Source organism: Stenella coeruleoalba (assembly GCF_951394435.1).
Source record: "Stenella coeruleoalba genome assembly, chromosome: 1".
NCBI classification, from domain to species: Eukaryota; Metazoa; Chordata; class Mammalia; order Artiodactyla; family Delphinidae; genus Stenella; species Stenella coeruleoalba.
Window position 1 is genome coordinate 28,755,258 of NC_137169.1, and position 25,956 is coordinate 28,781,213.

Sequence of the window (25,956 nt, forward strand, 5' to 3'; positions counted from 1 at the left end):
CAGCTCGACGGGCGTCCTCCGGGAGCCGTGGCGTCCTCTCCGTGGCGGCCGCGTCCCCAGGCTCGAGGCCCCGCGCCCCCAGGGCGGGGGCGGGGCGGGTGGGGCGGGCTCGCGGCCGCTAGGTCCCGGGCACTGCGGGGGTGGCCCTCCCTGCGTCCAACTTGGTACGCGCCAGCGGCGAGGCCAGGCCCAGCCCGGGCGGTACAATAGGGTTGGGCCGCGGCGGGGACTGGGCCGGCGCTGGGCGAGGAGCAGGATCGCGGCCGGAGCCGACAGACACTGGGCGGCCGGCGACTCCGAACCCGCAGGCCACCAGCCGAGCCAGCCTCGACCTACCCCGGAGCTCCCCCCCGCCCTTCGAATCGTTGCCCGCCGGGCCGGGCCGGGCGTGATGCACCGCGGGACCCCTATCCTGGCCGCTGGCCGCCGCCGCCGTCGCCGCTGCTGAAATCCCGAAGACTCCCCAGTGACGCCGCAGCCATGGAGAGCGGCTCACGTTCGGAGCCCGGTGCCGGCGCAGCCCCAGGTATGCCAGAGGCGAGATGAGAGAAGGGGATCGTGGGGCCTCGGACAGGCCGAGGATGAGGCCGGCCCGGTCGGCGGGGACCCCTCTCCTGCCGAGCCCTCTGACCACTTGGAAGTTCAAAAATAAAGGTTGCAGCGGCGTCGGCGGCTCTGGGCCACCGACGCATCTTCTGACAGCTGCCCCCTCCCCCATCCCGGGCGCTGGGACGTCCTGGGCGCCAGGATCCGCGAGGAACCCAATGTGGAGTTGTTGGTGACCCTTCCGCCCCAGCCCAGTGCCACCTCGGCTTCCCTGCCCTTACCCTTCTTCCCGCTCCACCCCAGGCCCTGAAGATCCTCTTCTCCTGAGCTGGGGCGTCTGTCCCCTCCCCATCCCCGGTGGGCACGTGTGACCCCAACCTGAACGTGTGTGTCGGGGGTCCACATTCTCAGGCCTGAAGCCTTGCATACCGAAGCCTAGGCCCTGGCGCCCCCCCCACTCCCAGGCCCTGGCCCAGACCTCGCCCCCACCCCATCCCTCCAGCTGCCGCGCAAAGGGCCTGTTGCTGCTGCGGGCTGGCCGGGAGGGGAGTAGAGGGGAGGGGAGGTCTCTAGCGGCGGCTGCCAAGTAACCCGCCGGATAAAGGCGAGGGGGAGGGGGAGGCGGCATTGTTTGGGGCGAGGGCGGGAGCTGGGGAGTGGGCCGATTCCCCTGCAGCCTGGCCTACTCTGGAGCCCACCCAGGCCGATTTGGGGAGGAAGGGGATAGAAGTAAATCTGTCTACCCTGGTGCCCTCCTTCCCAGCCTCTCCCGTCCTGAGTCTTTCCCTGGAGAATGAGGTGAAGGCTTGAGGCCGGCACTCCAGGGACCTGCCACATCATTCCTCAGGCTGAGGCTTCTGATACCTACCCCCCTTACACACACACACACACACACACACACACACACACACACACACTCTCTCTCTCTCTCTCTCTCTCTCTCTCTCTCTCTGCCCCTCCCTCCCTCTCTCTCTCTCTCTCTCTCTCTCCCTCCCTCTTTCTCTTTCTCTTTCTCTCCAGGCCCCAGACCATCAAAGCTCTCTCCCCTCCCCTCACCCCACCAACCACCAGTGCCCAAGACTTCTGCAAATCCCTTTCGGATCTGGGAGCAGCTGATGAGGGGGTGGGGACAGGTTTCTGGTTGGGCCTGGGGTTGGAGGGAGGGATTTCTCCTTCTCTTTCTTCCTGGAAAGGGAGGGAAGAGCTTGATTTCTGAGGACCTAAGTCCTGTTCCCACTGACTCAGGGGGGAGGTGGCCCCAACCCCACACCTCCATAGAGTCCTAGAGCCTAATCCCTGTCACCTCCCTGCCCCCTGGGGCATGGGCCCAGGATGAAACAGTGTCTGTGGGTGCGGAGAGCGCAGGACAAGGTGGAGCCGCTTGGCTGTGGGTGGGATCCTCCCCCAGTATGGGTGCTCGGAGGGGATCCTGTGGGTGTGGGAGCTGGAGGACGCAAAGGGGAGGCTGTCAGACTGGTGTGGTTCGGGAGGTTTGTAGGCTGTGCTGGAACAATGGCACTTTGGTCCGTCTTGGCTCTGCTGAGCTTGAGAGGGGACCCAGGGAGGCCTAGGCTGGGTCACTTCCATCTGCTTACTGGCCCTCTGCAGCTGAGGGTCTCTGGCACTGGTGTGTACATCGGGGCCTGAATGGCGGTGATTACTGGGCCAGAGATGAGGGCTGGAGTGAGTAGCTGGTTTATAAGCAGGGCACTGGAGTGGGATGTCTGGACTGAACGTGAGGGCATGGGCGGGATGCTTGGCTGTACTGGGGGGCGCCTGAATGGGTCCTGCATACAGGGTCCTGGATTGGGAAGACTTCTACACATAGGGACCTAGATGGAGTTACATGAGAACCTGGGTCAGGATGGTGGCTGGTCCCTACACAGAGAAGCTGAAGGTGACAAGGGCCCTTGTGAGTCAAGAGCTTCCAGGGAGTAAAGGAATTGTCCACTACACGTGCCCTTGTGAGAGTTTGAGGCATGGGTCTGAGACACCGAGTGCGTATGACGTGATTCCTGCCCTCTTTGAGTTCCCTTTGCACACTGAGCATTAACAGGAGGCAGCGTGCAGCAGGGGTCAAGTTTGGACTGGAGCAAGTGACTTAACCTCCTCTGGCCAGTTTATGCCCCTGGAAAATGGAGGTAGTATTATCAACCTTGTGGGGTTAATGTGAGGGTCAGAAGTGATGTACCTAAAGGAACCTGGCACACAGACACCTGCAATACAGTGTTATTGCCATTGCTGTCGTTATGCTTATCGGAACTGGTGCCAGCAGGGAGGCACGAAATATGGAGGAAGTGAGGGCAGGAATTGGGAGTCAGTTTGCTTAAGAGTGTAGACTCTGGAATCAAACAGTTTAAGTCTCCCCTTCGTGACTTACTACTGTGTGACCTTAGGTAATTTGCTTAAGTCTTAAATTTTCCCATTGATAAAGTGACAATAATGCTGGACATTATCTCATAGAGACATTGGGATCATTAAGTTAGAGAAACGCGTAAAACACTTAGGAGAGGCCCTGATACGTAGTCAATGCTCAATAAACGCTATTTATTTTTGTTGTTATTATTTTTAATTCCTTCAGAGGCCTGAGGTGGAGGTGTCATTAATTAGAACTTCAGGAGGTAAATGTAGGCCAGAGAGCAAGGGGGAGGTGCGTTCTAGACAGACATGAGCCAGGCTGTATCTGGGGAACAGAGGGCCCCGTACTTGAAGTGGGGCAGTTGGGAGTAGGAGAGAGACCCAGGGGATGGGTGCAGCCATCCAGCCCAGCCATACTGTTGCCCGCCATGTGCCAGCTTGGTGCTGGCTGTACAGATGGCAGAGAAGTGAATCAGAGTCACTACCCTCAGGGAGCTCCTGGCCCAGTGGGGGAAACCGATGTGTTCACTGCTGGGAAGTCCAGGTGTAACAGTGATACAGTGGTTGGTGGAATCTGTTTGTGGAAGACTTCACAGAGGAGGCATTTGAGGTGGACCCGAATGGATGAGAGGATGGACTGCCTCTCTACATACAGCAGCCAGCCCGGCTGGCAGCTCCCACTGACAGTTTCTGTCCCTCCCTGGGTTGGTGGGCCCAATAATGAGGCCTCTAATGAGCCCCTAATGTGCAGTCATGCATATGCAAATAAGGAGGAAGGGGCACCAGGCCAGTTCACTCGCCCAGCTCCTCCTCCTCAGGGATGGGCATCAGCTGGTGGTGGGGAAGGGCTGAGGGAGCAGGGAAGGAGCTGAAAGCAGGGCCCAGGCTGGGGTGGTGGCACTTGAGGGTGGTCAGGGCAGGTCTCAGGTCTGATCAATGTTGGGATTTTGGCCTCAAGCAGCTGGGGACCATGTCCTTGGGTCCCCACTGGGCCTTGGGGCCGGTAAGGCAGCCAACGAGCCAGCCCAGATAATGCAGCTTTGTTGGAGGTGGCAGCTCTGCCTGGCACCCCAGGGCACAGCCTTCAGCATCTCCATCATCACCTCTCAGCTGCAGCTCTGCCCCGAGGGGAGCAGAGAGCATGGTAGGGGGTAGACGACCTGGTATCCAGTGCTCCTCCCCAGTTATACGAGGAGATATGGGCCAAGAATAGACCCTCCTGGTGATCCTACTTATCTCCCACAGGTCTTTATTAAGGACCTTCTCTGTGCCACACGTAGCACTTAGTACGTCCCGTGCATTGTCTCATTTGATTCTCAGAACTATCCTGGTAGGGACTAGTATTAGCCTCATTTTATTATTTATTTATTTATTCAAATTTTCTTTTTCGTTTTTGGCTGTGCCACGCAGCATGTGGGATCTTAGTTCCCTGACCGGGAATCGAACCCGCACCCCCTGCAGCGAAAGCACGGATTCTTACCCACTGGACCACCAGGGAAGTCCCATATCTTCATTTTATAGATGAGGCTCAGAGAGGGAAGTAATTTGCTTAAAGTCACACAGCTAGCTACTGGCAGAAGCAAGGTTTGAACCCAGGTCCATCCGACTCTAAAGCCTGTGCACCAAACCTCTATGGTGAATTAGCATGGCCAAGCCAGCTGGTGATAGAGTCTGGCCTGTCCTTGCATGACTGGTCTTCTATGGGCATCTTGGTTTTAGGGACCCTGTGAGCTTTTCTCTGGCAGGCAGAGGTAGAATCAGCAGAGCCCTGGGTCCTCTGTGCCTCCTGCTGGGTTGGAATCTGAGCAAGTGGGACCAGAAGGAGGCCCTGGACTCAGGCAGTGGTGACAGTTCAGCCAGTAGACCATCCTCAGGCCTTGGCCTGAGTCTGGGCTTCTGTCCTCAGCTTCTAGGCCCCAGCGTGGGCAGCCCTGCTGGGGCTGAGGGAGGGCCCAAGCTGTGGGATGGGGTCATTTCCTGCCGCCTAAAATAACAGGAAGTGGGTGCTCCTGATTGGAGGCTGGGAACAATGGCCGCCACCCCGGCCAGAGAGCTCTTCAGATCTGCAGTCTCAGGTGGGATCCCGGCTCTATCACCCACAGAGGCCCACGGCTTGGCCCCAGTGCCCTGCTGCGAAGGGCCTGTGGCCCAGGTTCGGAGGACCACTGGAGCAGGCTGTCCCTCTCCTAGTTCACTCCCTTTCAGAGCTGGCTCAGCTCTGTCCCGGCTGGGAGTAATGCTGCCCCTTAAGGCTCCCCTCTGTCCCAGCCCCATGATCAGGCATCTCCCAGGGTTTGTCCTTCCTGCCCACCCCATCCTCCCAGCCCAGATCTCTCCAGGAGAGGAAACCCAGGAGGCTGCCTCCTTTGGGTAGCAGAGTGAAGGTACAGACTGTCACCCTGATTTGGGACCCAAACCCAGCTTTGCTACTCACCAGCAAGTCTCTTAATCTCTCTGAATCTATTTCATTTGTCAAATGGGGTAATAATGTCGACCTCATAGGATTGTGGTGAAGATGAAAAGGACTGAAGCTTTAAGGTGTCCAGCTGTGCCTGACACAGCATTAGCTGTTGCTGCAGTTACCTGGACTTTCCCTGGGCCCAGGTAAAGGAGTGCCCAGAGGGGCAGGGCCGAAGTGACCTGGATGAGGCTGTGTAAATATACTGGGACATCACGTCCCCGAGTGCTGTATGAATCTCTGAGGTTTCTGTCTATGCCTCGGGGGGGTGCCTGACTGCGTGTGTGTGTGTGTGTGTGTGTGTGTGCGCGCGCGTGTGCGCATGTGTGTGTGTGTGCGCGCGCGCAGATTTCTGAATCCCAGTAGGTCTGTTTTCTGTATGTAGCAGGAGAGAGAAAAGAAACACGTCTTGTCTCTCGCCATTATGCAGACTCTGTCCACATTGTCTGGGTCTCTCTCTTTGCAGTGTGTACCCTCTGTCTGCGTGTGTGTCTTTGCCCCTCTGTCGGCCTCCCTGCCTTCGTTTGTCTGATCCAATGCTGCCGCCTAAGGAGCTGCTACGAGAGCCAGGAAGGCTCTGGGTAGGGGTCAGCTAGATGCTGACCTCTGCTGTCTGTGCAGCCCCTCCCCTGGGCACTCCCTTGCTCAGCCTCCTGGAGGAGGGCCACTCGCCCTCACACCTGCTCAGGTGCCCCACTTCTTGGCTCCTGGTGGCCAGCCTGGGCAGGAGCCTGCCTTCCCTGCATTCCTGCCCTCTGAGCTCAGTGCCTGCCTGCCCCACCTGCACCCTTCATCTTCATGGGGGAAACCTCCCCAGGGGAACCACTGAATCACTTCCTTCTTCAGGGAACAGGCAGGAGCCTTAGGGAGGGGTGATGTGACACCCACCAGAAACAGTGTGACATAAGGGTTTTGTCATCAGACAGCCTTGGGCCCTGTCCTACCTCCGACACTGACGTGAGCAGCTCACTTAACCTGTCTAAGTGTTCGCACCTGGGGAACGGGGGCCCCTATAGCGCTTTCCCTTTGGGGCTGTAATAAGAACTAGATGAGATAAGGGAAGGTGCCTGGTGTACTGCAGGGCTTCAGCTGTGTTTCCCTTCCTGGGCTGAGGAGCTGGCAGGGCACATACAAGGCTCTGATATGGTGAAGACATTTAGGGTTAGAGAGGCTAGACTTCGGAGCAGCTTGGGGTTTTACTATGTTATCCACAGTGTATCCATCCATCCATCCATTCATTAAACAGACACAGAATTCCTACTCTGTGCTGGGTAGGTCCTGTATAAAGCTCTGGGCTGCAAAAAGGGTTCTCGCCACCAACTCTCGCAGGGGCAGCAGGCAGACAAAAAGGGCAGACTGAGTTATCGGTATTGTGAGAGGAGTTTTGGCCCAGGAGCAGTTGTTGGGGAGGGATGAGAGGAAAGGCCTGCCAGCGCCCAGAGGGTGGAGATGGGAGTAAGCACCCTGAGACATGTGACAGGCCCTCCGAGAGACTCGGCCCTGATCTTTCTGCAGTCCTTCTTGGGTTTTCTGAGAAGACTAGACTTACTGACCCTGCAACCAGCTCCTGCACCTTTGCCCTGCTAATGCTTTTTGTGCCAAGAAATGAATACAAACTATCTGTCACTTATCCAGTTCTTAACAAATACTTCTGGTAGATATCAGCACAGCAAAATAAAACCTCACAATTCGACACACACAAAAATACAATAAAAGGAGGTGGCTGAAGGATCACATTTGATGATTGAAAATGGAAATAATCAGATATTGGTTTAACCACACCACACCATAGAGATAATTAACCAAGGAATTAATTTGGCTAACATAATTTGTTCCGAATAACACTGTCCCAATGATATTTCATCAGGGTTGGCATAATTCTGAGGAAAATATTTGGATTCGGGGTCAATAGTCCTCCAGGTCAGAAGAAGAATTCCAAACGTGCTATTTGCCTCTTGGGAAGTTTTTCCTGTTGAACTGCTGGAGTCAACACTCATTATTACTTTTATTAACTTCTCCCTGACTACCTTAGTCCAAGAAGCTGCCCAAACTCAACTGAGGGGGAGTTGTTTTGCTTCCCTTCAAGTGCTTATCCCTTTGCAAGAAATTGCAATATGGGTTTGCTCATTATTAGAGTAAAAATCTCCTTCTCTGTGCACCTGCTTTAGGCAAGGGTGGCTTCCTGGTACAGTGCTTTATTCTCACTCGGCAGCATTTCGTGACGGTCTCCACATACTGGGCACCACAGCAGCTGCTGTTGAAGCAGTGGCGAGCAGAGCAGATGCGGCCCAGCCCTTAGGGGGAGGCTGACAATAACAAAAGGACCAAACAAGGAAGTATAAAACCGTAACAGTCACAGTGCTCCAAACAAGAGGCACATGAAGCCGTGACTATATATAATGAAGGAATTTACCCTGTTCGGAGAGGCCAGGGAAGGCTTCCCTGAGGAAATGATGCCTAAGTGGAGATCTGAAGGGTGAATGGGAGTTAAATAAGAAAAGACGGAGGGAAAAGAGCGTGTGCAAAGGCCCCGTGGCAGAGGGAGTGTGCAAGGCTATCAGAATTAAAAGGTCAGTGTGGCTGGAGTGTAGAGAGTAAGCGGGGAGCGGGGGAGCAGAGGTGGGGACTCAAGAGGTGTAGGGAGGGAGACAGGGGCTTCAGGCTGCCAGACTTGCAGCCTGGGTTCAAGAATTTTGTCTTTCTCTTCAGAACAAGGAGAAGTCACTGTGAAGCTTCCAGTGGGGAAGAGTACCATGGCCAGATTTGCGTTTGGAAACAATTACTTTGGCTGCTCAGTGAAGAGCAGAGTGGGAAAGGGTGCAGGTAGGACAGTGGGGGGAGTTTGCAGTCGTCCAGGGAAGAGAGGTGCTGATGGTATCTGCCAGGGTGGAGTTCATTGATACATTCATTCAACAAATAGCTGTGGAGCACCTGTGTGCCAGGCTCTGTTGGCCTTAGAAATAGAAGAGCTAAACAAAGTAGACAAATATGTGTGCCCTCGTGGAGATTACCTTCTGGGGGTGGGAGACAGTGTTAAAGTGCTACTGATGCTTACTGGGGAAAATAGAGTTGGAAGGAAAAAGAATACAGTTGGAAAGGGGAGGGAGACTTCAACTGCAGTTTGTAGTTTTAAGGAGGGGATCAGGGAAGGCTCGAATGAGAAGTCGCATACGGGTAAAGATCTGAAGGAGGTGAGGGAGTGAGACATGCAGGATCTGGGGGCAGAGAATTGTGGAAGAGGGAACAGCGAGGGCAAAGCCCCGAGGCAGAAGCATGCCTGTCACAAATAAGGAACAGTGGCCAGAAGAGACGGAGCAGGGGGAGAAGGGGAGGAGGAGAGGAGGCCAAGAGGTAATGGGCTGGAGGGTGAGGATCCCCAAGGGCCTTGGAGGCCATTGTGATGCCTTTGTTTTTTCCTCCCTTGAGGTGGGGCGTCTTTGGAGGATTTTGTCAGTTCCCCAAGCAGGGATTGAACGTGGGCCACGGTAGTGAAAGCCCACAGTCCTAACCACTAGGCCACCAGGGAACTCCTGATCTGACTTATACTTGAAAAGAATCATTCTGCTGCTGTGGTGAGAGAAGACCAAAGGGGAACAAAGAATGGCAGCAGGGAGCCTTTTATGAGAGATGACAGTGGCTGGACCACGATGATAGAAGTGGAGATAGAAGTGACTGGATTCAGAGTATACTTGGCATGTGGAGCCAAAAGGATTTACTGAGACATTAGATGTGAGTTGTGAGACAAGAAAAGATTCTAAAATGACTCCAAGATTTTTGGCCTGAGAAACTGGAAGGGCTGGGTTGCCATTGACCGAGATGGGGAAAACTGGAGGAGGAGTAGGGTTTGGGGGAGAAAGATTGGGAGCTCAGTTTTGGATGTTAAATTTGGGGCATCACAGACATAGACAATGGACTTGAGGACACGGGGAGGGGGAAGGGTAAGCTGGGATGAAGTAAGAGAGTGGCATGGACATATATACGCTACCAAATGTAAAACAGATAGCTAGTGGGATGCAGCCGCTTAGCACAGGGAGATCAGCTCGGTGCTTTGTGTCCACCTAGAGGGGTGGGATAGGGAGGATGGGAGGGAGATGCAAGAGGGAGGAGACATGGGGATATACGTATATGTATAGCTGATTTACTTTGTTATACAGCAGAAACTAACACACCATTGTAAAGCAATTACACTCCAATAAAGATGTTAAAAAAAAAATTGTCAGTAAGACATCCAGGGGTGTCAAGTAGGGAGTTGCATGAGCTAAACTGGCACTCAAGGGAGACGTCTGGGCTGGAGGTAAAAATTTGGTTGTCATCAGCAGAGCAATGGTATTTAAAGCCGTGAGTCTGGATGAGATCACCAAGAGAGTACGTGTAGACCAAAAAGAGATGAGGTCTTCACCGGAGCCCTGGGGCACTCCGGTACTAAGAGGTTAGGAAGTTAAGGAGGGACCAGCAAAGAAGCCTGAGAACTCACAGCCAGCAAGTTGAAGGAAATCGGGAGAGCTTGTCGTCTTCAGAGCCAGTTGAAGAAAAGTGTTCAAAAAGCACCAAGGGATCAACCGTGTCAAATGCGGCTGATAGGTCAGCAGGACGAGGGCCAGGAAGTGGCTGCTGACTTAGCAATGCGGAGGTCACTGGTGACCTTGAGAAGAGCAGTGTCATGGAGCAGTGGGCGTGAAGGCCTGACCCACGTGGGCGCTTGTGGCAGAGATGGGAAGAAGCAGACCAATTCTTCCAGCAAGGCTGCTTACTGAGCCCCTGTCAGGTGCCAGAGGTGGTGTACCTACTCACCATAGGTCCCAACACCATAGGCCCCAGCCTGAGGAAACTGGGGCTCAGACAGGTTCAGGGCCTGTCCAAGGTCCCACAGCAGAGCTGGAATTCCCTACTCAGGCCTGTCTGACTCTGAAGCCTAAGACCTTTCCACCTCGCTGCATCTGATGCCCAGGTGCAGGCCCTTCCAGGCCTCATCCCTCTACTTCTTCCGAGACTCCCTTCACAGGGCTAGTCAGAAGCTAGTTGGAAATTCACTGTCTTGCTTGGTGGGTGTGATTTGCCTAAGTGTAGACAAGCAGCCGCCTACCAGCTTTCATTGCAACACAGGTAGCAGGCACAGGTGCTGGGAGGATGGCAGTAAGCAGGACTCAACCTCAGCCTTCAAGCTTTGTACTGATACTTACATACCTAGGCCCTCTGGCCCCAGACAGCCCTGGGTTCAGTCCTGCCCCTGCCATATACTAGTTCTATGACCCTGGACAAATCACTTAGTGGGGTAAGTTTTGATCGTCTCATCTGTCAAATGGGGATAAGATTCTCAGAGCTCATATGAAGATGCAGGATGGGGATACAAAGGGCCCAGCTCAGCTCTCGGTATGTAGTAAGCACTCACTAAATGGTTGCCACTAGTTTTTTTGCCCACTGGAATTGGAAAGGAGTTTGCGGGTGGCTGGGAAGTCGACTAGCAGTGACCAGGCAGCCTTTTGGAGCTGGTCTGGTGAGAGCTGTCATGAGCCTAGGGGCTGGCAGAGTTGGAGGGACCGTTGGGGGAAAAGGGCCTTAGCTGGGGCTCTTGCCTGGAGACCAGGAAGCTGGAAGGGAAGGAATGAGGGGCAAATAGTGTGAGCCTCAGATCATTTCATTGTGTAACATGTGTTACCCCGTACTGCCTGACACAGGCAGGAGGGTGTGGGGCTAAGAGCGTGGGCTGTGGTGACAAACACTGGGTTCAAGTCCAGGCTCCTTCACTTCCCAGCTGAGCGACCTCAAACTACTTTACTTAACCTCTTTTTGCTTTACTTTCCTCCTCTGTGTGAAAGAGATATTTATAGTGCCTTCCTCAGAAGTACTGTCATAAGGATTAAAACTAATACGTGTAAAATGCTCTCAACATAGGAAGCCTTCGAGAAATATACACACGTTAGTGGTCATTGTTGTCACTAACACTCATCACAGTCCTACTGTCTGCATTTTACAGAGGAGGAGCTGTGGCACAGAGAGGGTCTGTAACTAGCCCAAGGTCACACAGTTAGCGGGGAGGCCACTAACAGCCTGTCTTCCTCAGAGCCCACTGGACACCCGTCTCCCTGAAAAGGGTCCCCAGAGTTCCAAAGCTGACTCCTGGGGAGTGTCCTCTCCCTGCATCCACATTGTCACCCACAGGGGTGGAGAGTTTGTCACCTCCTGAGAGGGCCACCGTCCCTAGAGCAGAGGACCCTGCATGGTGGAGGCACCTGGCGAGAGCGGAAAATGCTTCCTTAGATTGACCTTTCCATGGACCCTGGCCCTGATCCCTACGCCCAGGCAGTGGCTGTGTCCCCACCAATCCCCTCAGTGCCCAGAGGGCAGCAGTAGATGGTACCAGGGCTCAACACGCAGAGGCTTCCTTTGGCAGCTTCATGAGACCCACAGGAAAAGAGAGGGAAGTGTTGTTTGCTGGTACATGAACTGTTCCAGGCACTTCACTGGCACGCCTATCAGCTTGGGCTTACAGTCCCCATTTTACAGGTATGAAAACTGAGGCTTAGAGCGGTTGAGTGGCTTCCCCAAGGTTATCAGGCCCTCTCTTCCTGTCTTGGGGTGGTGAAGTCGGAATCAGGCCCTCATCAGGCTGACTCCCAAGCCAGTCCTTCTGTTGCGCTATAGTGTACTTGTGCTCGCATGTGTGCATGAACACGTATACACCAAGTCATGTGTTTTCCTTACTTGGCACTTTGGTGTCTTTTACAGGGACCCTGAAATATCAGTGTCTTAAAAGAAGAAATCTGAGGGTGGTTGGGAAAGAAAAAAAGATGACAAAGGGGATGTCGCTGGCTGCCTACCCTTTTGGGGATTCCACACGGGCATCCCACTGTGCCCAGCGCTGGCAGCCCCTGAGCACCAGGCCTTGGGATGGGCACTGTGACCCCAAGGTAAAGCAGAAAGGCGAGGGAGGCAGACATGGAAACCAATCATTACCATTTGGTGCACTAACAACTACTACAAACTTCTCAGCTTTTCCGATACACCCTGCTCCCTTCTGCCCCTTTGCAAATGCTCTTCTCTTAGCCAGAACCCTCTCTTCCTTGGTTTGCCAACTCCAGCTCATCCTGGACCTCAGCTTGGCTATAATTTCTGCAGGAAGCCCCTCCAATATAGGTTAACAACCATCTCTGCTTTGCTACCCCAGACATAGTACTTATTCTATACTGTAATCGCCTAGCTATCTATCTGTCTGCCCTGCTAGAGTGTGGGCTCCACAGAGGCAGGGACTGTGGCCATTTTCTCACCGTTATATCATTAGTATCTGGAAGAGGGCCTGGCACATGGAAGGAACTCGATAAACATGTATGAATGAATGAATATCAGCTGGACAAGGGAGAGAGCTGCATGTTGAACTGATGGCACAGATGTTCTATCTGACTTTCTCTCCTCTCTTGTGTTGTTCTTCCAGATGTGGCAGCCAGGACCCCTCCAGAGCCAAGACCTTCTCCAGAAGGTGACCCCTCCCCGCCGCCGCCACCACCACCGATGTCAGCCCTGGTGCCCGACACTCCCCCGGACACCCCTCCCGCCATGAAGAACACCACTGGCCCTAAGCAGCTCCCACTGGAACCAGAAAGCCCCCCCGAGCTGGTAGGGCCTAGGCCAGCCCCGAAGCAGGAAGAGTCCCCTTTCTCAGAAGTGAAGATCAGGGGACCCACCCCACCAGCCACAGGCCCACGGGATGCCAGGCCTCCTCGAAGGAGCAGCCAGCCATCCCCAACAGCAGGGTCAGCTGCCGACAGCCCTCCTGCGAAGCAAGGTATGTGTGATGTCCCTAGTCCTGGGCCCAGTCCCAGCCCTGGATGATGCCAGCCAGAGGAGTCTCTACCTGGAGGAGATAAGAAAAGGCAGGGGATGAGGCCTTCGGGGAGGGCCCTGAGGCTGACTGCGGTCTTGGGGGAGGCTCTTGACCTAAGCCTCTTCTTGTTCCCTCTATTAAGATGCAAAGAAGGCAGGAGAGAGACACAAGCTGGCGAAGGAGCGGCGGGAAGAGCGGGCCAAGTACCTGGGTAAGTGTGTGGGAAGCAGTGGCATCTTCTTCAGCGTCACCACCATCGACATCCTATTGGTAACACTAACACTTCTGGGGCATTTATTATGTGTACTGTGCTAAGAGCGGTACGCTTATCCCACTTAACCCTCTACCCATTCTGAGGATGGGGAAACAGAGGCTCAGAAAGATGAAATCCTTTGCCTGAGCCACACAGCTAGTGGCGTAGCTGAGATTCAGACCCAGAAGCCTCATCTCACCCCAAATCTCATGCTCCTAATCACAATACATGAGTATCGATACAGCAGACCCCAAAGTCAGACGGGGATCTGGCACGAAAGAGCTTGTTTCTCCCTCGGTGCCCAGAGACCATGAGGCCAATGGGGGAGAAACAGGCCTCCTGTTGGGGAAGCCCTCATTCTGAGGTCTCAACCCATCTTCAGGATGCCCTTCAATTTGAGGGGGGGAGTCTGAGAGCAGAGGCACCTCCCCACCAAGCAGGCAGGGGGAAGACCCCCCCAGGGTCAGAGGAACAGGCAAGGCCACTTGGAGGAGACACTTGCTGGGCCGGCGCTGCAGGACTGCTCACGCCCCCCGGGGCTCCTTTCTCCACAGCGGCCAAGAAGGCGGTGTGGCTGGAGAAGGAGGAGAAGGCCAAGGTGCTGCGGGAGAAGCAGCTCCAGGAGCGCCGGCGGCGGCTGGAGGAGCAGCGGCTCAAAGCCGAGCAGCGCCGAGCAGCCCTGGAGGAGCGGCAGCGGCAGAAACTGGAGAAGAACAAGGTGCGTTTATGCTGAATTCTGACCAGGTGTACGTGGATCTGTGTGCATGTGTGTGCGCACATCTGCACCCTGGCTTAGTGTGTATGCACATCTGTGTTCATGTGTCTGCAGTTGTGTGCCGTGGGTACTACATCTGGGCATCTGTGCAGATGTGTTTGGTTCTGTACACGCCAGGGTGAGCACTTGTAACCCTGTGCTATCAGTACACGTATGTGTGTGTGTATAGGTGTGCAGAGATGTGTCTGTCTGAGTGCGCTGAGTGAGCTCCTAGTTAGGAGAACCCTGGCTTGAGCACCATGAAGATATGAAGAAAAAGGCAGCCTGGCCCTGCCCCGGGTCCTCAGGCTAAAAGCAAACACAGCTCCAGGGGTCAGGACCCCCGTGCCAGTGGCCCACCTGGGAGTCCCAGGCACGGAGAGTCCCGCTCCATCCTCAGAGAAACAGCTCATACACTCAGATAATGAATGAGTCAAGAACAGTGAAAAGCTCCCCAAGAACAAGTTGAAAGGGATCTGTTGCAAACTGTCTTCAATCATAGGGGGAGGCATTGTCCCAGGAGAGAGACGGCCTTTCTCCCAGGTAGGAGGAATGATTCTGAGCCCAGACCCTTCCCCTCTGCCCCCTCCTCACCAGGAGCGATATGAAGCAGCCATCCAGCGGTCAGTGAAGAAGACGTGGGCTGAAATCCGGCAGCAGCGCTGGTCCTGGGCAGGGGCCCTGCACCACAGCTCCCCAGGACGGAAGCCCAGTGAGTGCGCGGGAGGGGCCGCAGGGTGGGCGGGGGAGGTTGGGGCCTGAGAGGTGGGGGAAGGGAGCAGCTTCAGTGCAAGGAGCTGGCAGCTCCCTGCAGCAGGTATGCCTTGTTTCGTGTGACTTGTGCCTTCTGGAATGATCTGTAAACCCAAGTCTGTAAACCCAAGTCCTTTACAAGGACTTCCACTAGCAAGTCAGAGGTCGAGTCACTTCATTTGGTTCGCTCCTCAAACCTCTGTCATTTTAGATTAGCCTTCTTTGCTCCTGTCAATTGCTATTAGTTGCTGGTACACAGAAGAGCACTTTAATACCCTGCAGACACTGGATGTTTAAAGAAAACCGTCACCCCCTTATGTATCTGTCTTGGAAGGTAGATTTTTGTCTCTGAGTTTTCTTCACGTAGGGCCATCGCGGATTTTGGTCTTTTTGCTGGCATGTATGTACCGCTGTGTTTGGATGTCTTTATGTAATGGCAAGACTCAGTATTTCTCACTGTGCATCTTTTGGTGTATGTGCTCATGGATCTGTGCGTTGTGTGTCTTAATATGTGTTTGCCTTGGTGTGTTTGTGGCCTTGTGTACCTCAGTGTGGGTTCCCAAGTCAGATGGAATTGGGTCAGGATCCCAGCTCTGGCACGTGTGGTGTGACCTCTGACTTCTTGCTGTCTCACTTTCTTCATTTGTAAAATGGGGATAACAGTACTACTTGCCTCCGAGGTTGTAGGTAGATGTTGGGGAGGATCAAGTGTGGTAACATGTGTGTGGTGCCCAGCACAGTGCCTGGTACACGGTAAGCATCCAACAAATGCTAGCTGTTACAAATATGATTAAGTTGCTTCGATGTATCTGTGCCTGTGTGCATCTGGGTCTGACCCTCTTTCCGTTGGTGTTTTTGTTTCTGTATCTGTGCATGTCTGCACACACGCATGCATGTGGAAGTACCTATCACTCTATATGCCCGGGCCTGCACGTCTTTGTCTTTGTGTGTCCCTATGACTATGTGGATTTGTGTGAGTGACTTTGACCGTGGGTTCTTCTGTTTAGGAACGTCTCTGCATTTGTCCCAGTACCGTGGGTGTTGTAGCCATAGAGCCTTGGCTGGGCAGTGCCAGCAAGTGCCGACGCTGGGTGGTTATGGGGGAGGGGTTGCAGCACCCAGCCGTAGGGAGTGACTTCCTGGCCAGGAAGGCTGTAGTTTCTCTAGTTTTACTCCATCTCCTTCCTCTGTTCCTTTTCCGTCGGCTCCCCCAATCCAGGCTGTCTCTGGTCACCTAACCACCCCCTCGCCCCCCCCACCCCGCCCCATCCTCTCAGAGCCGAGTCTGCCTCCTCCTCCCCTTCCTAGCCTGCCCACTCCTCCCTGTCCCCTCCTGCCCGCGGAGCATCCTGCATGGAAGGCCTCAGTGCCCCCCCTGGCTCCCGTCCGGCCCGGCCCTAATGCCATGTGTTTTCCCCTCCAGGTGGGAGCAGGTGCTCCGTGTCGGCAGTAAACCTGCCCAAACACGTGGACTCTATAATCAACAAGCGGCTCTCAAAGTCCTCTGCCACGCTCTGGAACTCCCCCAGTAGAAGTAAGAGAAGGCCCAGCCCTCCTCCCTCCAGAGCTCCTGTAGTCCCCACCAAGCCTCCTCCAGAGCTCAGCAAGAACCCCAGGTCCCAGGAGCCCTCACATACCCCAGGTCTCCATCCCTGCTCGACCCCACTTGGGGCTCTGCACCCCTCGGGGGAGCCGGCATTTGGGTCTGGGCCCTGAGAACAGAGGTGTGCCCCACAGGGGAGAACAGAGACAAAGGGCAGTGACCCAGCAGGCAGAGAGCCTGGCTGGGGCCTCAAGAGCAGGTGGGTTGGGGGTGGGACTGGCGGTGGAGGGTGGGAATGGGCAGGCAGCCTCGTCTCCAACCACAGCCAGCTGGCCTAGGCCAGCCTTAGGCAGGTGGCCTTGCCCCCGAGTACCCGACGAGCCTGGGTGCCGTGTGTGGAGGAGCCCTCTTGTTCTGACTCCACCCTGGAGGGCCCATGCAACCCTGCCTTCTCTGCTTTCAGAGCCCCAGCCGTGGCCTTGGCTGGCTCCAGAGCCTTGGCCAAGGAGGGGAGCACAGCCCCTGTGTTCGCACCATGCCCTGGTGCTCACATGTGAAGGGGCCATGGTAGGAGTTATTTATAAGTTTCTCCAGCTTTTATTTTGTTGCTCTGTTGCCTAGCAACCAAATCAGCTGCTGTTACCAACCCCACCTGACTGAAGCTTAAAAATAACCCAGCAGCTGAGGGGACAGAGCAGGGTGGCCCAGGGCAGCCAGGCCCCTTAGCAGCCTCTCCCTGGCATGGGACGCACGAAAGCGGGGCCTCTCCTCAGTCAGAGGAGCACGAGGAACCCCACTGTCCCAGATCCATGGGGGCATGCCTCGCCAGGCCAGCCCTCTGAGAGAAGGAAGTGGGACATGGAAGTGGGCAGCTGGGTCTGCCACCAACCTTGGGTGGCTCCTCTCTAAACTCACAGTGCAGAACCCTTTCACCTGGGGAGAGTGGTAGGAGGGGACCCTCTAGCCCTGCAGGACATTGCCATGGGAAGTGTCTTGTTGCTTGGGTCTGCAGTGGAGGTCAGACCCCAGGACGGACCTGTGTAACCCCCCATGACTGGGGGGAGAGGCCTCCTGGGGGAGGAGACTCCTTGAGCTCGGCATGGGGGTGGTACCTGGCGGTCTCCGGATGCCTCTGCCTGCTCTGGCCCTGCGGTAACCCGCCTCTCCCGGCATCTCCCCCTAGATCGCAGCCTGCAGCTGAGCCCATGGGAGAGCAGCATTGTGGACCGTCTGATGACGCCCACCCTCTCCTTCCTGGCACGGAGTCGCAGTGCAGTCACCCTGCCCCGAAACGGCCGGGACCAGGGTAGGGGCCACGGTCCTGGGAGAGCCCCCTCGAGAGGCGGGACAGGGGCCAGCCTCGTGAGTAGGCCACGCCCCGACCGCACTCATCCCTCCGCAGCCGTGCCCGTGTGCCCTCGCTCGGCCTCCGCCAGCCCCCTGACGCCGTGCAGCGCCCCCCGAAGCGGGCACCGCTGCGCCCCCGCCGGGGAGCGCCGCAAGGCCAGCGCCGGGGGCAGCCCTGCCCCGGCACGCCTCCGGCCCGAGGCTTCGCTGGTGAGTGGCGGGGACAGGGATCCCATCCAGGGCAGCGCGGGCGCCTCTGATCTCTGCTCCCCCTCTCTACGCTCTCCTTAACCCTCCTCCCCAGGTGCAGAAAAAGGAGAAGAAGGACAAGGAGCGGGAAAACGAGAAGGAGAAGAGTGCCCTGGCCCGGGAGCGCAGCCTCAAGAAGCGCCAGTCGCTGCCGGCCTCTCCGCGCGCGCGCCTCTCCACTGGCAACGCGGAGTTCAGGTGGGCCGGGCAGTGGGGCGCACCGCCTGCCTATGCCAGCCAGCCAGGCAGCCATTCGTTCGTAAATATGTGTTAGGCACCCACCTCTGGAAGGAAAGCTCCTTGAGGGAGGATTTTTTTGGGGGGTGGGGGGAGTGTTTTGATCACCGAAGTACCCTAGCACCTAGAACAGTGCCTGGCGTCTGGTAAGCACTCAACAAATACCTGCTGGATGCATGAATGGTCCTTGCCAGGTACTGTTCTGGGTGCTGAGGGTGTTTCCGTGACCCAAACCAGACCTAGTTCTTTTTTTTTTTAATGTTTATTTATATGGTTGCCCTGGGTCTTAGTTGCAGCACGTGGGCTTCTTAGTTGCAGCAGGCAGGCTCCTTAGTTGCGAAAGGTGAACTCTTAGTTGCGGCATGCATGTGGGACCTAGTTCCCTGATCAGGGATTGAACCCAGGCCCCCTGCATTGGGAGAGCAGAGTCTTAACCACTGCGCCACGAGGGAAGTCGCTAGGCCTAGTTCTTGCTCTTATTAGTCTTACTGGCTATTGGGGAAACAGACAATAATCAAAGAATCACAAATGAATATGTAATTACAAACTGGGATGTATGCTCTAAAAGGAAATTTTATGTTTCTGTGAGAGCACATAAGGTGGGGTGCTGACCCAAGCCTGGGGCGGACACTTCCCTGAGGAAGTGACATGCTGAAAGTGTGTACATGTGTGCGTGGACACTCTGTGCCCTCAAGGTCTAACTCTTCTTTTTTTCTCCCAGTCCCAAATCCAAGGCCCGGCCATCCTCTCCCTCCACATCCTGGCACAGGCCTGCCTCTCCCTGCCTCAGCCCAGGGCCAGGTCATGCTCTGCCCCCAAAACCACCGTCCCCCCGAGGTACCACTGCATCACCCAAGGGGCGGGTTCGGAGGAAGGATGAGGCAAAGGAGACCCTCAGTGTGGCGGGGCCTGAGGACAAGAACCAGAGCAAGGGCAAGGCCCTTGACGAGAAGGAGCCTGCAGCCCCAGCCTCACCCGCACCCTCGCCTGTGCCCTCACCCACCCCAGCCCAGCCCCAGGAGGAGCAGCCCACAGAGATCCCTGCAGGTGGGCAAGGAGAGAAGAGGCCAAAAGGTGGGCAGGGCAGAGAAGCCAGCTTTGCCTGTGAGGGGCAGGCGGTCAGAGGTGTGGGCTGCCAGAGATGCCTGGGGACTGGGTATTGGCGAAAGGAGGCTCCTGCCAGAGAGGAGGACCTCACTGTTCTGAGTTGGTGGCAGGAGTTGGGCGGGTGGGCCGCCGGGATCGCACTGAGGTCCAGGAGGCACTGGGGCATGCAGGGGTGATGGAGGTGCCTGTGCTGGTGTGTGCTGATTCCTGGTCCTGGATCCCGCTCCAGATACAGCAGTCTTGACCTCACCCCCAGCCCCTGCTCCCCTGGTGACCCCTGGCAAACCGATGGCTGGCACGACGGACCGAGAAGAGGCCACTAGGCTCCTGGCTGAGAAGCGGCGCCAGGCCCGGGAGCAGCGGGAGCGCGAGGAACAGGAGCGGAGGCTGCAGGCAGAAAGGGACAAGTGAGCACGCCCTCGGGGACTGAGGAGGCCTTTACAGGGGCTGGGGAAGAAGCTGGGGATAAGCCTGCGTCTCCTCTGTCCCCCAGGCGAATGCGAGAGGAGCAGCTGGCTCGGGAGGCCGAGGCCCGGGCAGAGCGGGAGGCGGAGGCCAGGAGGCGGGAGGAGCAGGAGGCCCGGGAGAAGGCTCAGGCGGAGCAGGAGGAACTGGAGCGGCTGCAGAAGCAGGTGCCCCCGCGGGGCGGGGCGCGGGCGCCTCCTCGTGGCGGGCCTGGGGCCGACCGGGAGGGACAGCTGGAGGCCGGCTGCCTAAAGCTCACGGGGTTCTCTGGCAGAAAGAGGAGGCCGAAGCTCGATCCCGAGAAGAAGCGGAGCGGCAGCGTCTGGAGCGGGAAAAGCACTTCCAGCGCGAAGAGCAGGAGCGGCAGGAGCGCAAAAAGGTGTACAGAGCGGCGGGCCGGGAGTTCTGTGGGCGGGGTTTGGTCCCAGTGGGCGGGGCCAGCTCCTGGGCTCAGTCCCCACTCCGTTGGAGGGGCTGGTGGGGCTGGGAAGTGGGCCCTGCCTTGGACTTGTAGAGGGTAGGACAAGAAGGAGTTGGGGTGAGGTCGGCTTTCTGGCCTGGAAAGAATTGATACGAGCTGGAAGGGCCTTGAAACTCCAGGACCAGGACTAGCTGGTGGGAGATTGAGGGTTAGGGCGGGTCTTGGGCCTAACTGGTGTGGGGCTTCCCAACAGCGCCTGGAGGAAATCATGAAGAGGACTCGGAAGTCAGAAGCTGCTGAAACCAAGGTCAGGATGCCCCCAAGAGCGGTGTTGGGAGTGGAGGTCCAGTGAGGAAGGGAGGTTGGGGAAAGGCATCCAGGGTGGAGGAGGGAGGCCGTCTGGGAGGCTGCTCAGGGTCTGGGCTGGGGAGAGAAGAATTCAGCAGCTCAGTGGGATGGGGCCAGATATCACCTTGAGCCTGACTGCTCTTCCTCTTCAAAGCAGAAGCAGGACAGAAAGGAGGCAAAGGCCAACAATTCCAGCCCAGGTAAAGGCCTGTTCCCCTCGTTTCCATCCCGATCCTCAGACCTCATCCTTTCACCAGCCCCTAACTGGTGGCCATTCCTTCCCAGGGATAGACCCTGTGAAAGCCATGGAGGCTCGGTCTTCTGGGCTGCAGAAGGAGGCTGTGCAGAAAGAGGAGCTGGCCCCCCAGGAGCCTCAGTGGAGGTACCAGCTCCCAACCCCAGGGGCCGTGAGCAGGGAGGCAAGGTCAAGCTGGCGCTGTGGGGTACCTGGGCTGTCCTACGATGGGAGGTGCCTAAGCGTTGGCCTCTGCATCCACAGCCTGCCAAACAAGGAGTCGCCGGGGTCCCTGGTGAATGGCCTGCAGCCTCTCCCAGCGCACCAGGAGAATGGCTTCTCCCCTAAGGGATCCTCTGGGGACAAGAGTCTGGGCCGAACTCCAGAGGCACTCCTGCCCTTCGCAGAGGCAGAAGCCTTCCTCAAGAAAGCTGTGGTGCAGGCCCCGCAGGTCACAGGTAGGTTTCCCTGTCTCCCGGACCTATATCTATACCTCCCAGCAGCCTTCCCTGGCCTCCTCAGCCGTGCCCTCTCTTCTCCTAGCTCTGCCAGAGGCCCTCTCAAGCTCTGCCCTGAAGACCCCCAGCCATCTGAGCTTGGAGCCTGCTTTCCCCTGACTGTTTCCTTTCCTGCTTTTTTCCCAGAAGTCCTTTAAGGGGTTGCCTTGGATCCAGGCACAACTATGAGGGCTCCTTTGCGTCATCTACCAGGATGTCTGCAAGAGAAAGAGACAGAACAAAGCTGGAAGTGGCCTGGGCCCCTGAGGGTTGGGTCCTCTCTGTTATTTTTAACCTGCACCTTATAGACTGATGTCTCTTTGGCTGGAGCCCCTCAGTGCATTCGTGTGCTCACACGCGCGGACACCCCCCCCACACACACACACACACATACACTCACAGCCTCTCTGGCCTCCTCCCACGGGGAAGCGCTACCTGTAGTATTTGCCTTGGTTTGGTGGGGTACAGTGGATGTGAATACTGTAAATAGCTTGTGCTCAGACTCCTCTGCGTGGAGGGGTGGGTGCAAGAGGCAGACCCTCCCAAGACTCCCTGGGGAGATCTTCCTCCCTCTATTTAACTGTGACTGAGGGGGAACCCAGGTCTGGGGATGGGGGGCACCTTGGGCCACAGGATACTGGTTGCTTTAGGAGTACCCATGCCCCCTGCCCTCGCCTGGAATCAGTGTTATTGCATCTGATCAAATTTCTCCAGAAATAAAATGAGAATAATTCTGCCAGTGCTGTCTCTTCTTGGGGCTGGCAGTGGGGCTGGGACCATGTGGCCTCCTGAGTTCTAAGAAGAACTTGAGGAGCCAGGGGCCTGCAGATATCCATCCCTACCTGGTATCAGTCCTAGACATCCTGCCTGTGGCCTTCCTTTTTGTCATTTATTCATTTAACACAAATGGTTACATCTACCCTGTACCAGGCAGTGGGCTTCTGTGCCAGGGATGCAGTAGTAGGAAAAGACGTGGCCTCTGCTCTCACGGAGTTGACAGTCCAGCAGGTGAGCGCCGGAGGCAGAGTCGTCCACTCAACATCCATTCCCATCGCCCCTTCCTCATTCCAGACAGAATCCTGATTTTGTTCAGGTGGCTGTCTTCCTCCTGGATCCCACCCTGTGCTTCAGCAGAGAAGCATATATATATGAGATATATCAGTTTGCTGTACACCAGAAGCTAACACAACATTGTAAATCAACTATATTTTAATTTAAAAATTTTAAAAAAAAGAAAGGTCCGTTGAGGTGGAGCTTGGCGCAAGGTAAGGCAGACCATGCAAGGCCGTGTTAGGCTCTGTCAGGAGTTTGGATTTTATTCCAAGGACGATGGGAAGAGAATGAATGCTATTAAATGGGGGTGGGAAGGGTGACACGGTCAGATTGGCATTTTTATTAGACCTCTCTGGCTGTTGGGTGGGAAACCAGTAGGGACTTGCTTGTAAACTGGGAGACCAGTTAAAAAGTGATTGCCAAGGTCCAGACAGGAGATGATGGAGGGTTAGGCTCGGGAAAACAGAGGCGGAGAGAAGTGGGCCACATTAATTTATTTATTCAAGAAACACTGAACACCTACTATGTGCTAGGACTGAGGTGCTGGAGATTTTCAAATGAGCAAAAATTGACAGGGTCCTTATGCTCACGGAGCTTACAGTCTAGTGAAAGAAACAGACATTACTTTAATACTACAACCTGGACTCCCCTGGTGGTCCAGTGGTTGACTCCTCGCTCCCAATGCAGGGGGCCCGGGTTCAATTTTTGGTCAGGGAACTAGATCCCACATGCCGCTCTTGTGGGATCCCGCATCCCACGAGACCCCTCATGCCGCAACTGAGACCCCACGTGCCGCAACTGAGACCCGGCGCAGCCAAATAAATAAATATTAAAAATACTACTACAACCAAATGGACAATTACAGCTATGACAGGTACATGAAGGAGAAGTATGTGGTGCTGGGAGGGTGAATAATGAGGAATCTGACCTGGTCAAGGAGGTCAAGAGGAGGGTGTCCCTGAGAAAGCAATGCTGGAGTGGAGATCTGAGCGAATAGGCGTTCACAAGGCAGAAGGCTGGAATTCCGCGCAGAGAAAACAGCAGGTGCAAAGGCCCTGTGATGACCACAGCCAGTGTAGTTGGAACAGAGAGAGTGAGAGGGAGGATGGGGCCACAGAGGGAGGAAGGACCAGACCATGCAGGACCTGATGGGCCATACTAAGAGTATGGTCTTTATTGCAAGAGCACTGGGAAGCTGTTGAGAGATTTCAGCAGGTGGGTGACACGATCAGATTGATGATTTGAAAAGATCATCAGAAGCTACCACCTGGAGAGGGGATTGAGAGGAGAAGGAGAGAGGAGTGACAGTAGGGAGTCCAAACAAGAACACCAATTCTGGTGAGACATGATGGGCCCTCCATCCAGTGAGTGGTAGAAACCGAGAGGTAGACAGAGGAACTGAAAAAATGGGGAAAAGAAAAGAAAGGTGTCAAGGATGACTCGAAGTTTTCTGAGGCAAATAAGCAGATGGATACTGGTATCATTCACTGTGAGAAGGAACTCTGGAAGAGACCCAGGTTTAGGGGGACAGATCATGAGTTTGACCTAGAAGTTGGTGGTGGATAACAATTTCTCCTATAGGTCTGGAGCTCTGGGAATGGGTCTGATCCCTCAGGCTGGGAGGAAAGGGCCTGGAGGCCAGGAGGGGAGAGTGCAGGGGACGTTCTAGGAGGGTGCAGTGTCCAGGCGCCTGGGGCCTGGGTCCTCTGGCACATCACGGGGGGTTGCTTTGGAAGAACTGGCCAGGCTGCAGAGAGGCTGGCCTCCTGGTCTATTTCCTGGTTTCCTGCCTGAGCTTTAGGAATGTCCGGTCTGTTCCTGAGCAAGACGGAGCAAAGTGGAGGCGGGGGCAGAAGACTGTGCTCCGGAGAGCCCTCCCTTTCTCCAGTTCTTTCCCAGCAGGGCCAGACCAAGCAGGGCCAGAGGAGGCAACAAATGCCCTTCCCTCCTCCTCCCTTCATCCCAGCCGCCACCGCTCCTGAGCGTCGGCTCTCTTATAACCGCCCAATTCTCCTGCTACTTTCTTTACCAGCTTCAGGGGCGTCAGTCCGGATGGGCCTCCGTCAAAGGAGCGGTCATTCCACCCCTCAGCCTGGGCCCGGCTACGCCATGAACGGGCATCTGGCTCCCCCTCGTGGTTACATGAGCACATTGGCGAGCTAGGTGAGGCCGGAGCTGCCGGGACCAGAGGCAGGGCTGTGGCCAGGGTCCTGGCAGAGAGGTCAGGAAGTGAGTGTCCAGTCCTGGCCAGTGACTCACTCTATAACTGTGGACTATTCTCGTGACCTCTGTGAGCTTCTATTTCCTCGCCTGCAAATTAGGGCTAGTGATCTGGGTGAGGCATTCCTTGAGCTAACACATAGAATAAAAGAGTCTTGTTAGTTGCAAGACCCCCTCCCTAACTGGAGGGGCTTTGACCTCCTGGGGCTGTCAACAACACCTCCTGTGTACTACCAGCCCCTTCCCCAAACCACTCCACTTCGGGACAGCCTCGTTAGACATACCTCGATGTGGCCAGAGCATTGTGATACATAGGGCCAGGTCCGTATTTTCAGGGTGCTCAGTCTAGATGTAGAAGGAGGCATTGAATGCAACCTAAGAGGTCAGTGACAGAACCAGGCACAGGATGTGATGGGAATATAAAGGAGAAATATTTGATCCAGATCTCAGGGGCGGCTACCCGTAGGAGATAACTTCCGAGAAGCTCCTTTAAATTAAGGGCTGAGAACTGAGAACACTATGCCTCGAAAGGACAGCCCCTAGCACTCAGCTCTGGTCCACTGTTGCCAGGTGGATTTGGATCCCAGCATTGCTGGCAATGGCCAACAAGGGTAGAATGATGGTTTGGGTGTGCCCCAGGTGTGGGCAATAAAGGTAGAGAATTAAAGAATCATAATAAAAAAACTAAAAATTGGCCTGCTTTTTATCATCACTACCCATTGGCAATTTTAAACAACATCAGTTAAAAAATGCTTCTCCTGGACTTCCCTGGTGGTCCAGTGGTTAAGACTCCGAGCTTTCACTGCTGAGGGCTGGATTTCAATCCCTGGTTGGGGAACTAAGATTCCACAAGCCGCGCGGCACGGCCAAAACACACACACACACACACACACACACACACACACACACACACAAAACACTAATGCCCCATTCCCTCCTCCACCCAGGCCAGTCCCCTGGCAACTAATTTTTTAAAATTAAAACACTAGCATTTCAGAGAAAACTTATCTTAAGAGCAGGATTCAGACCCTGGGCTTTAGGTGCTTGTATTCCTCAGGGTTGACAGTCTGCCCTTCTCACAATTCTGAAGTTGATCTCATCTGCTTTTGGGGCTTAAACTACTGTCTAGGTGAGAGGCTGTATGATGCGGTTAGGAGCAGGGATCCTGGAGCTGGACTTCTGGGGTTTGAACCCAGCTCTGTCATTTAGTAGTTGTATAACCTTGGTTACATTATTGAACTTTCCCCCCTCATTGTAAAATGGCAAAAGTGAAGGCACAGGGACTTCCCTGGT

At 55.5% G+C, this 25,956-nt stretch overlaps 1 protein-coding gene across 6 annotated transcripts; it reads left to right on the forward strand.

The window, feature by feature from the left end:
- Positions 1-195: 195 nt before the first annotated feature.
- On the forward strand, positions 196-22,123 carry MAP7D1 (MAP7 domain containing 1). 6 transcript variants are annotated; one of them, XM_079936277.1, is made up of 18 exons: positions 196-526; positions 12,792-13,142; positions 13,324-13,392; positions 13,989-14,152; positions 14,786-14,900; positions 16,365-16,475; positions 17,668-17,790; positions 17,887-18,041; positions 18,136-18,278; positions 19,039-19,364; positions 19,654-19,831; positions 19,918-20,056; positions 20,164-20,268; positions 20,564-20,617; positions 20,813-20,858; positions 20,944-21,040; positions 21,158-21,351; positions 21,538-22,123. In XM_079936277.1, exons 1-18 carry the CDS (start codon positions 481-483, stop codon positions 21,546-21,548), a joined length of 2,427 nt encoding a protein of 808 aa, XP_079792403.1. In that variant the 5' UTR covers positions 196-480; the 3' UTR covers positions 21,549-22,123. The 6 variants fall into 6 exon arrangements, with proteins under 6 accessions (XP_079792403.1, XP_079792404.1, XP_079792401.1 ...); XM_079936278.1 differs by having other exon boundaries at positions 20,816-20,858; XM_079936275.1 differs by having other exon boundaries at positions 17,668-18,041.
- Positions 22,124-25,956: the final 3,833 nt, after the last annotated feature.